The following is a 13,616-nucleotide window of genomic DNA, read 5'->3' as shown; positions in this document are numbered from 1 at the left end:
GTTATGCTGTAATCTGTAATGTTTTTTATCGTCTACATTGTCTGCATCATTTTCTTTTTAACACCGGCGACGTCGTCTGTCATTGCTCCGGTAGCTGTTAAAGGAAATAGTTCACTTTCCTGAAATTAGTATTTTGCTACGGATTTATGTTTTTTGTATGCTAAAATGTTCAGAAAATAAAATAAAACCTTTTTGTAAAAACAATTATTTTCTATACTTTAATCTAGAAAGAGCTATCATAAAAACTATATTCTACGTAAAATGATGTTTTGACGCGGAAGCTGATTACGCGTTGACCAATCACATTGCGTGGTTCAAACCTACCCATGCTGCAATGGCTGTAAGCAGCATGCTGATTGGCTGACGATGACGTGGCTGCATTCCTTTCTAAGACACCACATTCCTGCGTAAGACACTCTTTTTGGAACGGGAAATTGAATATCTTTGCTTAGGGTGATCGTACCGTACAAGCTTATGATTTGTGCTAGTTAGTCTCAGCAAAAGCTACAAAACTGCTATTTCAGTTCAAAACCCCATGTTAACCCGCGCCCCAGTGGCGGTCTCAGCCAACTTCGCCCTAGTGGGGGGGGGGGGGGAGCATATGTTACCACCCACCTCTAATTCAAAAACTAAAAGGGCTAGAAAGACGCGGTAAAAAGCAGTCGATAGCTCTCAATGCGTACATTTGAGAGTATGTATTTTGGTCATTTTTCATCTTAAAGCAATATTGGGGTCACTGGAGGTCAACAAAGGTCAAAGTTTGCCAAATGTCATTATATTTCTCAGAAAACATACATTTATCTCAGGAACTATAATAGCTAGAAAAACGCAGGGAAAAACAATCGATAGCTTTTGAAATCTTCTTTTCATAAGGTCATTATCAAAATTGACCTTAGGTCAACGGTTTAGCCCCCAGAGGGCAAAAACTCCAAAAATAGCTGTTTTTACGAAATGTGTTTTTCGACAATAACTTTTGACTTAAAAAAGCCACAACATTTCGATTGCCAGAATCGTATTCCTCTCGCCGAGACGCGTCGAATAAACTATTATTTGAGCTTTAAAGGTCAACATGAAAATTTGATCTCAGGTCAACGTCAAACCGGAAGGTCTTGACCGGAAAAGGTCTTGTTGCATATCATTCGATGCGTCTCAACAAGACAAACACAATGAGACCATCCCCAGCGTCCTATCTCTTTCCAATCGAGAGTTATTGGCATAAATCTGTTTGTAGCCTCAAATGACCTCGGATGACCTTTCTAGAGGCTATCAGCAAAAAAAAAGACACCTTGGTTGTCACGGGTGGTCCAGATAATTGTGATTCTGAAATATTTGGACTGTTCCTATGCGTACACACGGATCCTAGAGGCATTTCCATTTTCTTCATTGACTTATAATGGTAAGTTTACGCCACTGACCTGACCTTAGGTCACGGATATAAAAAATCCGAGATGTAAAAATTGTAGGCACCCATAACATCATGCAATCCACCAAGTTTAAAACCTTTCTGACAAACATTGCAGGCTGGACATGATTGGAAACTTTTTTAGGCTTGGTCAGTTAACTTGACCTGGTGACCTGACCTGACATGACCTGGGGTAAAAAATTTTACACCTTGTCCAAAATTGATGTACAAAAAGCTACCCCAAGCGGCGCGGCGTTACACGCCGCGGTTTTTTATTCACACCCAAAAAACGCGACAGGGTGGTAACATATCCCCCCCCCACTGGGACGAAGGTTAAAAATTAACTATTTCCTTGTATGAACTATGTATGATTTCAAGCTTTTACGACTAGACATTGTAATTCGACGTACGTTTTTTCGGCTACTAGTCGTTTATTGAAACGAAAACAATAAACGACTAGTAGCCGAAAAACGCATTTCCTTTAACTTTGTCCGACTGGATAGTGGGTAATATATCGCAACCTTTTCTGCTAGTAAAGTTTGAGAATGTTTGAGGCATGAAATTTATATAACTTGTAATACCAGTTTCTTTCATTACTTCTTTTTGGATCATGTTTCAAACATATTCTGGTCGTTGTTGATATTCCGTCCCAGACCGAACATCAAAGCTGGGTTGGCAAATTCGTCAAACGCAGATTAATTTTCAAGTAAACTATGCAAACTTCGAAAAAAAGCAGGTTGGCTGCACTGAGCTACATACATTCTGGGAACGCTTCCTTACTGAAGCAGATACTTATTGCGCCGCTTATCGGCAAGAACAAAGTCTTATCAGAGAAAACTCGCAGACTCGCAATTATGAGGACAGTGAAAAAATGATGAACTGATGAAACTCGCAAGGGCAAAGTCTAGAGTGGAGCAGCCTTAGAAAACACAATGCATTGATGTCACAACAGTTACAGTGCCTCACATCGGTGCACCGACCCACCTGGTAAGACGACTCCTGTGGCGGGTCCCGGTGGTGTGTTGGAGCGGCCGGGCCGCCATCGGCGAACCAGCCGTCTTTGGTGGACCTGAAATAAGAGTGGAAAGGAATAAATATCGATCTCGTGCAAAGTTTGCATTTGCCACATTTCATTCATTTCAAATAAAAATAATTGGAGCAGACTTATCTTTTGAGTATAGTTTGAGGCGGAGGTGTGTTGGAGCACTGCAACCATCTCTCTGGGGAGGCAAGCCTGAAAGAACAGTACAGAGGAATTAGTGAACACAGAAGAAAATGGAAAAGAAAAATATGACTATTGGTGGATGTGAGCTGATATGCCAGAGCCAGGTCGAAATTAGCGCAAGTTCATGTAACATTTCACACCATAGAACTAGTTCCTTCTAAACTAGCGTTCGAACTAGTCCTAGTAGTAGAAGTAGAGCTAGAACTAGTCCAAACTAGAGCTCGGACAGAAAAAAAACACTTATCTTTCGTCCAGGTGTGAGGCCGCCGGAGATTCCCAATCAGGCTGGTTCACCAACCCGCGAGCTCCCAGGCGCGCATGAAATAAAAACAATACTGGAATCAGCATACCAAATTCTGCAAATCCTGCCACACACAAAGAGCTAGAGCCTAGTGTCTAGTGACAATCAAAAGTGTGTTTATCTAGCTTACTGGGGCTGCTGGGTGCACCGACTGCAATGGCCATATGGCGCCCAGATCTAAAGTGTAAGTTAATTGTGGTTTTAGGGCGCAACAACTGCCGTGGCCCATATCTAGTGTTCTTCGTGTGAATTCAGTTCACTCATAAGTATAGGTGTATGTCATACCTGTGAGAGAGCTGGAGTTTCCGTCGGCCGCAGTCCAGTTTTGACCGGCAGATGGACGTTTCTAGTCTCGGTACCAACGGCGACGCACGTACTGCCGCACAGAGCTGTGGGAGAAATGACACGATGTTATAAATTGAAGTGAAATAGCCGCCCCACCACAAGAAAAAGAAACGAAACATGAAGAAAATACTATAATGATTATGTCGACGATTGTTTGATAAAGCGATCGCAAATATGGACTGCAATATGATTTATAAAGTAGTGCCACACCCCTTGTCGCTGCGTCCCATTCACTCTATTAATTTGTTCATTTTAAATCAAAACAAAGCAATGTACCAAAAACTAATTCGCACAAAATAATCGCCGCCACACTGACAAGTACCACAGCCTAAGCCTTTAAGTACAGATTATGAAGACACATCCAAATTCCTGTCGCGGGTAGGCCGTCACAAAGTGGATTATATCACGCCCCAGACGCTCACCGTTCCGAGTCTGTTTGTTGACAGGTCGGTCCGACACCGGACCGGGGGCTCGCTCTCTCGCGGTGGCCGTCCAGCCAACACAGAGGGGTGGCGGCACCGCCCCAGACGGCTGATCACACAACGCAATGCTGAAACGACAGAAGAGGCATCGAGTCACTCACTTGGGCATGGGGACTTGGACATGAAAACACGTTGTGCCACATCAATACAATCCTGCCCATATGTAGATGTCGCTAGCATACAGCGCCTGAAGTTATGCTGCGCCGCGTGGTTACAATCCCACTCATAGATGTCGCTAGTGTATGACGCCTGAAGTTATGCTGCGCCGCAAAACCTCCGGCGGCCGGTATAACACAGAGCTTTGGTCGACAAATGGCAGCCTTTTACATGCAGAGTTGGAGAAATATGACGGCGAAAATAAAGAATTGTTAGGTTGTGACAGGTTAACCCTCGCCCGTATAGGGGGGGGGGGAGTCATCCCCTCCTCGGTTTTTCGCGAATAACTCGCGTAAAAAGTGGCCGATCGCGACGAAAATTTCAGTACCCTCGAGTTGTTTTTCACCTACCCTGAAAATTTTGTGACGCTGACCCAAGTGACCTTTGACCTGTGACCTATTTCTCGAGACCATGTTTGGCCGGAATCGCAATTCGGCGTATGTCGGCTGGCATTAGCCGCACATTTGCATTCTTCGTGGTTTCAAGAGTTCAAACATGTGATATGATGTTGGTCCCATGCATTAGGGTGGATGTCAAGGTCACCTGTAGGTCAGGTCAGGTCATTGACCTTCGATGACCTCGGTTCACTTTTTCGAGTTCTACACGTTTCTAGTCTAGGTTCTGGAGCTGAATTCGAATTTAGCAACCTTTTGAACATTTACGAAGTAGTTTTGGTGTCTTCGTAACATGTTACGAAGCTGTCAGAGGCGGTTGACGCGTACCACGAATGCCCGGCCGGACCCCTACTGGTTAACCTGACCTGACCTAAAGGCATGAAGACATCTGTGATCAAAGCTAACATGATATCCGTGATCAATACCCCGAAAACCCCCATGGTGACCTCATTTTACGATGTTCTAACAAGTCCCGATTTTTGCGACTTTTGGGTCATTGACTTGACATGGAAGGTCAACCAATGACCTAGGATCCTAAAATTGGGTATCATAGGCTTTCTTTTGTTACGGGCAATACGCTCGTTTTTCCGCGAAGCTCTAGCTCGATCAGGGCCCAAACGGCAAGAGGGGGTCCAACGGACCCCCTCTTATACATTCGAGGCTGGCAAAACACCAATTCCGTTCGGGCGAGGGTTAAATAAGCTGCTTTGATGTTTTAGATGCGCGAAAGATACTCATTTCTCAAGTAATTAAAATAAGTATGCCTCCCTATGATAAATCGTTCGTTCGTTTTCAAATATCAATAGGTGCTTGAATTCTAAGAATAGACTTCAAATTAAGTATAAACTTATTTAAATTGTTACTTGAACTAAACAGTACTTTTTAAACTGTTGCTTGCGCGGAAGCGAGTGCAAACACGCAGAACAATCAGGGTGTGTACCTATATCCATTCCCAGCCAGTGAATCAAGCGATCCCGGTCATAAATGAGTTAAAGTACCGCTGTGGGCTCGCCCTTACCGTTCAGAGGCGGCCGGAGCTCGGATGACGGACCGGAATCTCGGGTCGACACTGCAGCCCCCGGGCGGGACTCGGCACCGGGAGAAAGCCCAGACACCGCGGACAAACACTGAAACGGTCAGAGGGGACAGTCGCTCAGCCCGATTGATGTCACTAGCTAAGAAGCAAAGGGGATAAAAGGAAGCGGTGAATACTCTCACCCCCGCCACAACTCGAGTGGGGGGTGGGGCTGGGTGGGAGGAGGGGTGCACTCGGTCCGAGCTGTGGCGAGGGTAAGGGTTTTTCACCACATTAAAACTACAGGTCGCCTGGGCCCTTATCTTGAGACCAATAGCACAGTAATTCTTGTTCAGAGAATTAGCACGACTTCAGATAATTCAATGATAATTCAGTTGTGATCTTCAAGTGTTGCATCTACGGAAGAATCAAATCTTCTGGATAAGATGTCCTTTTTATTCCCGATATAATTCACCACATGATTGATGTATAAAGAAGATTCACGCAGCGATGCGAATTCACGTCTCACGTCTGGCCTTACACTCGCTAAAAAAGAAAACGTTCCTAGCTCATTTACGAAACACAACACGATAAAACGCCCGAATTGTAAATTCTCGCTGTGTAGTGAGCGGTGTACTTACCTCGTAGAAGTCGAAATTTCTTCCAGGAACCGTCACCACAGCAAGTGCCTCCCGCCCTCACCGAGCGCTGGTAGCGAAGGGGCCGCGCGCGCGACGGCCAGCCGCTCTCCAGCCGACCGGCCGCCGCCCGAGGGCAGGACAGACGCAGGGGCGGCGCCAGGTGAGCGGGGTCGGGAGGGCAGAGGCAGCCACGTGGGGCGGGCAGAGGCGGCGCCAGGCATTACACCCGGGGCGGCAGCGGTGTTGGGGTCGAATGTATGCAGAACATTGAGATTCCGGACCTTGCCAAAGTCACTGGCAATGTTCTTATACGAAAAAACAGCATTTGGTTTTCTATGGGGGTACCTCCAAAGCATAAGATTATTGAAGGTCAAATATGCTCAAATTAATGTATTTTATCACTGATAAGGGACGCTAAGGATTCTGCACTATCGGAACATTGGATTTGGAACGCAATCATTATTATTATTAATCCTAGTATCAATATTTTTATTGGAAAGTGGAAACGCTCCACAGCTGTGCTAAAAATTACTTTCTCGGCTCTCCCCTCGCGCCCCCTCTCATTCCCCTATTATCCTCTATCTCCGCTTTCCCGCTCTCCCTCGCGCTACCCTCTAATTCTTCTACACTGCTCTTTCGTCTGTCTGTCTGTCTGTCTGTCTGCCTGCCTGCCTGTCTGCCTGCCTGTCTGTCTGTCTATCTGTCTTTCTGTTCGTCTCTCTATCTGTCTGTCTGTCTGTCTGTCTGTCTGTCTGTCTGTTTATCTGTCTTTCTCCCTCTCTCTCTTCAAACGACAAACAATGACATGCTATTTTATTTTAAACGAACGATGCATCGCAGAAAACCGCTTGATTCGCCCTGAAGCAGAGTTCCGACCGACACGATGATTTAGTTGCGTACGACACGGTCGTAGTTCGGCACAACATGACACGTAACAGTAGTTTTTAAGTTCCAACTTCAGGCCACAAAACAAACTACCATACAAACAACGGCCCATATTAAAGCTGGTTTATTCTTCTTGCACCAGGTGTCAGCACTTCTTTTCCAAAATCAGTGCTTGTATTCCCAAAATCGTGATCTCCTCGCTGAGGAATGAAATCGGCTTCATCGTCGTCAAAAATAGCAGAATCGTTGCCATTTTTGGCACGTGTGACAAAAATAGCACGTGCTAAAAATGACAACGATTGACCAAACCTCCCCCGACTGATGAGATAAGTTTATCCAATGCACGTGTCCCGAGCATGAGATACGTTTATTCAATAAACACCTCCATAGACAGCAACGCACCTGCCACCATGCCCGGCGACTTCCGCGCGGGGCCGGATAGCTCCGACTGTCAGATGTACCGTCCCCGGCGGTAAAGTACATACAGCGTGCGCCCGACAGATCAGGAGGCTGGAGAGTTTATCGCTCCGTTCGTCGCTGGAAAACTACGCCCATCCCTGCACGGCTCAGCCTCACCACGGTGTGACCGCCCTCACCGGGTAGGTTTCGTGGCGGTGCCAATGTGACAATGGTTGACTTGGACGGCCAAACGCAGCGAGTTGAGCGTCTCGCCGGCGCCGTCCTCGCTCGGCGACGCGTTCACGGGCATCAGCGTCTTGCTGTTGCCGTCCAGTGAGTGGTGCAGCAGGTGCGTCAGCTTGGAGTCGCGGAGCGGCACGTGATCCTGCTGTGGGGCACAATCGGAGGGCGGTCAGGCATTGGGCGGGGCAGGGCGAGGCTGGTTAACGAATCGATCGGAACGGACGCAGATCACTCGAGCAAAACAGCACCAACAAATTGGGCGCTACGAAACACCGCGCCTTTGAGGATCCCCAAACCCAACATGCAAGCATCATCACAGACAATAGCGCTAAATACCATACCATGTGTTCATAAGCATCAAACGCAGCTATGTCACCATCATGCGCTTAGTATCTATGGGCAGCTCGTCACCGACCGGGCGAAGTTAGTTACCGTATTTCCCCGCGCCATGATGACGTTGCCCAGGCTGGCCAGCGACTAGTTGATATTCTTTGTCTCGGTGAGCCGGTCGCCCTGCGCTGCGGACTCTGAGCCGCTCGGAGCCGGCGCAGGTCGACCAGGTGCAGTGAGCCGTGTCGGCGCGCTGCGCCAGTACCCTCCCGGCGCAGCGTGAACACCGAGTGGGGGCGAGACGACTGATCGTGGTAGTGGGTGGCGGACACCGGCTCGCTGCTGGCGGGCCCGCTCCAGCAGGGTGGAGACGTCTCATTGTTCCGCCACCGTCACCACCCGGTAACACAGAGGGCGGGGGGGGGGGAGGCGTCAGTATGCCCTATGTATGTATGCAAGGGGAGGGCCATTTCATTCAGTCATCCTTACTAAAGCCTGTTTTTTTTATTCAACAGTAAAACGCCTTTTGGGGCGACCAACGGAGCGAGCGAGAGGCCCTTGCCGTGCGAAAGGTACCTCCAACTAACTTGTGCACTGCACCCTACTAACCGGTCTACTCCTAGCGATGTGCCAAATTTGAGCACAATCGACCTAGCCGTTATCGAGATCTGGAAGCGGCACCCTGCACGTGCGCACGTGCGAAATGGGTCCCAGACTCCCAACTGACTTGAACGGCACTCTGCTAACCGCTCCCTAAATGTTAGTGCCTGTTGGCATCAAATGACTTTGGTGATTCGATACGATATCAGCTTAATCGTAATTTAACCCTCACCGGCACAGGCCATTTTGCGTCCTTCGACGGCACAAGGGGGGGGGGGGTTGGTACGACCCCCCTTGCCGTTTGGCCCCTGATCGAGCTAGAGCTTCGCGAAAAAAAACGAGCGTGTTGCCCGTCACGAGACGCAGCCGATGATACCCAATTTTAAGGTCCTAGGTCATTGGTTGACCTTCCAGAACAGGTCAATGACCCAAAAGTCGGGAAATCGTGACCAGTTAGAAAGTCGTAGTGTGGCTGCTATGGTTTTTTTTTTTTCGGGGTGCTGATCACGAATATCGTGTTAGTTTTGAACAGGTGATGTCCTTAAGCATTTAGACCAGGTCGGGTCAGATCAGGTCAGGTCAACCAGTAGGGGTCGTGACTCGTGACGGGTATTCGTAGTAGAAGTCAGCCGCCTCTTGACAGCTTCGTAACATGTTACGAAGGCATCAAAACTACTTCGTTAATGTTCAAATGGTTCATTTCCAAATTCGAATTCAGCTCCAAAAACTAGCCTAGAAACATGTAAAACTCCAAAAAGTGAGCCGAGGTCATCAAAGGTCAATGACCTGACCTGACCACCACGTGACCTTGACACCCACCCTAATGCATGGGAGCAACATCATATGACATGTTTGAACGTTTGAAACCACGAAAAGCTTGCAAACGCGCGGCTAATGCGAGCCGACATACGCCGAATCGAGATTCCGGCCTATTTTCGAAAAACCGAGGGGAGAAGGTTCGACCCCCCTCCTATACGGACGAGGGTTTAACACCGTAAAAATATATACTGGACGCGCATAAACATTGCTTTTCTGCTGCTGCAGCGGGTTTTAACATCATCTATATCTTCAAAACCATCCATTTCTTACCAAGTTGGTGTTTTTCTGTCGCTTGAAAACGAGTCGGCCTTTCTATTGACGGGAAAGATTTCACAATATGTGTTTTCAATACTATCAATAACTTTCAAATGAAGTTGGGCATTTTTACGCTGCAATAAACGGGATTACCCCCTGCGTTCATCACGGGTGACGTCACTCAGGATCTCAGGGAGTATCTTATGGGAGTGGAGATGTTATCGGGAAGCTTATAGAACACCGGACAGTGTAACCCTCGCCCGTATAGGGGGGGGGGGGGGTCGAACGGACCCCCCCCATGGTTTTTCGCGAATAACTCGCGTAAAAAGCGGCCGATCGCGACGAAACTTTCAGTACCCTCGCGTTCATTAATTTTACACCTACCCTGAAAATTTCATGACCCTGACCCAAATGACCTTTGACCTGTGACCTACTTTTCGAGACCATGTTTGGCCGGAATCGCGATTCGGCGTATGTCGGCTCGCATTAGCCGCGCGTTTGCAGTCTTTTCGTGGTTTCAAGCGTTCAAACATGTGATATGATGTTTCCCCCATTCATAAGGGTGGGTGTCAAGGTCACCTGAAGGTCAGGTCAGGTCATTGACCTTTGATGACCTCGGTTCACATTTTCGTGTTTTACATGTTTCTAGGCCAGTTTTTTTAGCTGAATTCGAATTTAGCAACCATATGAACATTTACGAAGTAGTTTTGGTGCCTTCGTAACATGTTACGAAGCTGTCAGAGGCGGTTGCCACCTACTACGAATACCCTTACTGGTTGACCTGACCTGACCTGACCCGACCTGGTCTAAATGCATGAAGATATCATCTGTGATCAAAACTAACATGATATTCGTGATCAGCACCCCGGAAAACCCCATAGCAGCCACACTTTACGACGTTCTAACAGGTCCCGATTTTCCCGACTTTTGAGTCGTTGACCTGACCTGCAAGGTCAACCAATGACCTAGGACCTTAAAATTGGGTATCATCGGCTTCCTCTCGTCACGGGCAACACGCTCGTTTTTTCCGCGAAGCTCTAGCTCGATCAGGGGCGAAACGGCAAGGGGGGGGGGGGTCCAACGGACCCCCCCCCCCCCTTATACGTTCGCGGCTGGAAAAACACCAATACGGGCGAGGGGTAAACAAGCCAAGACACAGCTGCGGAGCACCATAGAAATTATCACACGAGCAGAGCACAGAGCACACACAAATTATCACCTGGCCGCGGGCCGACGCCCAGCTGCGCCAGCTCAGCCCGGCGACTGATCGGGCAGCTGCTTCTTCAGCGACGACTGATCGTGGTAGTGGGTGGCGGACACCGGCTCGCTGCTGACGGGCCCGCTCCAGCAGGGAGGAGACGTCTCATTGTTCCGCCACCGTCACCACCCGGTAACACAGAGGGCGGGGGGGGGGCGTCATTACCTACCCATGTGAGGAGGGGAGGGGCAGTCCGTCTCGTCACCGTTACAACGTTAGCACACAGCAGCGGGGGGGGGGGGACAACACGTCATTACAGTAGCCACGAATAACCGGCGCCCCGCTGGGGGTACCGGATTTCTATGCCCTACTGGGGGGTGTTTGAACACCCTTCTGCCTCCGCTGCTGGGCCACGTTGCGATACACGGAAAGCGGCGTTCGAAAGAGTGTCAATAATAATGATGAAACCATTCCGGTCACTTTTTCGGTCAGTTCCAAGGTCAGGTCACCAGAGGTCATTGTAGGTCAGATTTCGCTGACGCCGCGGGAACACCGGTCCAAGTGTGAATCTGAAGATGGGGTTACTGACGCCGGAACCTGCCGGAAGACGCCGTCAGTCGAGATGAAGACAGAGACGGTGCATAGCAAACCAGACAACAAATTAACAAACAAAGTATGTAAGTCAGAAGACAGACGTGGGTGGAACCGGTAGCAGCGACATCTAATTTGGCACAACAATTAAATAAACTTAGCAGCCCACACTACCGTCACGTGACCACACACGGCCGTCCAGAGTGACCTGCGAGCTCCAGAGACCGCTGGTCGGTGAACCGCAGTGTCAAAATATCCCATTACGACACCCGGTACCCCACCCCGGCCGACCGCAGACTGCCCGCAGGCTGACAATGCCGGTGCTACGTCCGTCCCCTAGCCGTGCCCCATCCGAGGTCGCCGTCCGTCCCCTAGCCGTGCCCCATTCGAGGTCACCGTCCGTCCCCTAGCCGTGCCCCATCAGAGGTCGCCGTCCGTCCCCTAGCCGTGCCCCATCAGAGGTCGCCGTCCGTCTCCTAGCCGTGCCCCATCAGAGGTCGCCGCCCCGGCAGTCGGCACCCGTCCCGAACTCACCGGACAGTATGTCTACAGAGAATGTCCCCTCGCCACTGGCGCTGGTGTCGCGAGCCGGTAGTTGGCTGAATCCGCACAGAGACCACGCATTCCCATGCGCTGGACGACAGCTACGCAGTGGCTGATAGTAGCATAAGCCCGAACCCTTGTGACACGACCTCGGGAAGGAGGGAGGGGAATGGGCGGGGAGCGCGTGGTGCGCTCCCCCGTCTGCTAAGGAGGGGTGCGCCGCGCGGTGGGCTGGCGGCTGTCTCGGCCATAGGGCAGGGGTCTAACACCAAGCCAACGAGTGCTGATGAGGGACAGTAAAGTTTAATGTAGTAAGCACGTCTTGTGATGCACGGGTGCTACGTTCAGAGACGTGACTGAGGCAAAGGGGAGCGCTGAAGAAAAGCATCTGATAATCCACAACGAATAACTGTCTTAAAATAGATAATGTGCCAATGAAGGCCTTATGACTGTAGCGCGGGACTCGGGAGAATGACAGAAGAGTGGAAAAAGTGAGAAGGTGTTAGTTAAACTAAGATTAGAGATAAAGAGCCGCCACCTTTCGTCAGTACTCCCTGGATAGACGGTCTCAGAAGAAACAGAGGAGAAATGAGAAGAAATAATAGAAGAAAAAAACTAATTTAATATGACCATATTTATTTTTTTATATTACATAACCATATTAAATTATTTGATCATGTCAAAACCAACCATTCAATACGTAAAAAAACAACGATAGAGAAAAGATAGAAAATGATGAAAGTCCTCCTTTGCAGACAATATTGCATCGGGTGATAGTCGATGCTTTGTTATTTGAGGCTGGTCATTCTGGTAAATTGAAGCGGCTTGTTGAATGACATTAGTGCTTAAATTCTTTATACCCTCGAGTGTCATTTCATACGATCATTCCGGCTGAATTTAGCACATCTCCTACTGGTCCTTAACCTAAGATTCATTCGTCCCCATTCATTATGCCTTTTCACGTCTCGCATGCTAGTTTTCGTTTGTGCTACCCCGAAAGTCTCCCTCCAGTAGCGCCGGTGACCAAATGAAAGATTGACCCCAAGGCTGGATAAATGCCCAATAAAACTGCATACATTCTCGGTGATAGGGTCGTAAGTGTCGTATTCTGTCTGCTTACAGGGGCTCGCATTGTTGACACAGCCCTGACCATGCAGACATCTCGCTATACACACCATGTTGGTAGAAATATCGACATAGAAGCCGGCCACACAAGACACTAACCATCTAGCCTCAGAAAAAAAAACAATTGCCCGTACGATAACATTAAAAAATTGACACTTCCCGTCACGACCTACTCTCGACTCCCTTACATTTCCCGAGGAATTGCTACCCATCACGCCAATAATCCCGGGCCCGGAACTACTTGTCCTGTTCCTACTTCACTTCACACTCTTAACCCTTTCCTAGCGACCCACTGAATAATCGTAATAGCGTAAAACAATGGTTTAAATGAATAATCGCTTTCCCGACAAGGCTAGTATCCTACTTTAACCCAGCTCAAATCAACGTCTGGCGCCTGGCTCGTTTCCTGGAAATTCCTTTGTAAAATTATAGGTATCCTCTTCAGTCTCACTCTAAATAGCAACTGCTCACAATATACCTACAGCTAGGCCATGGCGACCACTCACAAATTTAGTCGCTCGCAATAATTCCTACCTTGATCCATCTCAAACCATAATTTCCTTATTCAACGGAAAATAGCGACTATAAATGGGAAGGCTGAAGGATATGTATTTAGTATCTGGGGTCAAGATTGGGGATCTCCTCGGACCGGGTACAACGTAAACT

General features: G+C 48.5%; 1 protein-coding gene and 1 long non-coding RNA gene across 2 annotated transcripts; both read right to left on the bottom strand.

Annotated features, from left to right (window-relative positions):
• Positions 1 to 2,386: 2,386 nt before the first annotated feature.
• LOC122377225 lies at positions 2,387 to 6,526 on the bottom strand (the record flags this gene model as incomplete). Its single annotated transcript, XM_043357185.1, has 8 exons — positions 6,495 to 6,526; positions 5,963 to 6,066; positions 5,325 to 5,433; positions 3,696 to 3,823; positions 3,214 to 3,317; positions 2,872 to 2,957; positions 2,571 to 2,636; positions 2,387 to 2,471 (listed from the first exon to the last, which is right to left on the bottom strand). Coding segments are annotated over exons 1-8 (714 nt in total), but the record flags the coding sequence as incomplete, so codon positions are not given.
• Positions 6,527 to 6,761: 235 nt separating this feature from the next.
• On the bottom strand, positions 6,762 to 8,225 carry LOC122377224. Its single transcript, XR_006255819.1, has 2 exons — positions 7,922 to 8,225; positions 6,762 to 7,634 (listed from the first exon to the last, which is right to left on the bottom strand). It is a non-coding gene; the product is annotated as an uncharacterized LOC122377224 (long non-coding RNA).
• Between the last annotated feature and the right edge of the window lie 5,391 nt (positions 8,226 to 13,616).

The sequence above is a fragment of the Amphibalanus amphitrite genome, unplaced genomic scaffold, assembly GCF_019059575.1.
Source record: "Amphibalanus amphitrite isolate SeventyFive unplaced genomic scaffold, NRLGWU_Aamphi_draft 002640F_arrow, whole genome shotgun sequence".
NCBI classification, from domain to species: domain Eukaryota; kingdom Metazoa; phylum Arthropoda; class Thecostraca; order Balanomorpha; family Balanidae; genus Amphibalanus; species Amphibalanus amphitrite.
The sequence above is the reverse complement of the archived record's forward strand: the minus strand, read 5'-3'. Positions and strand labels throughout refer to the sequence as shown.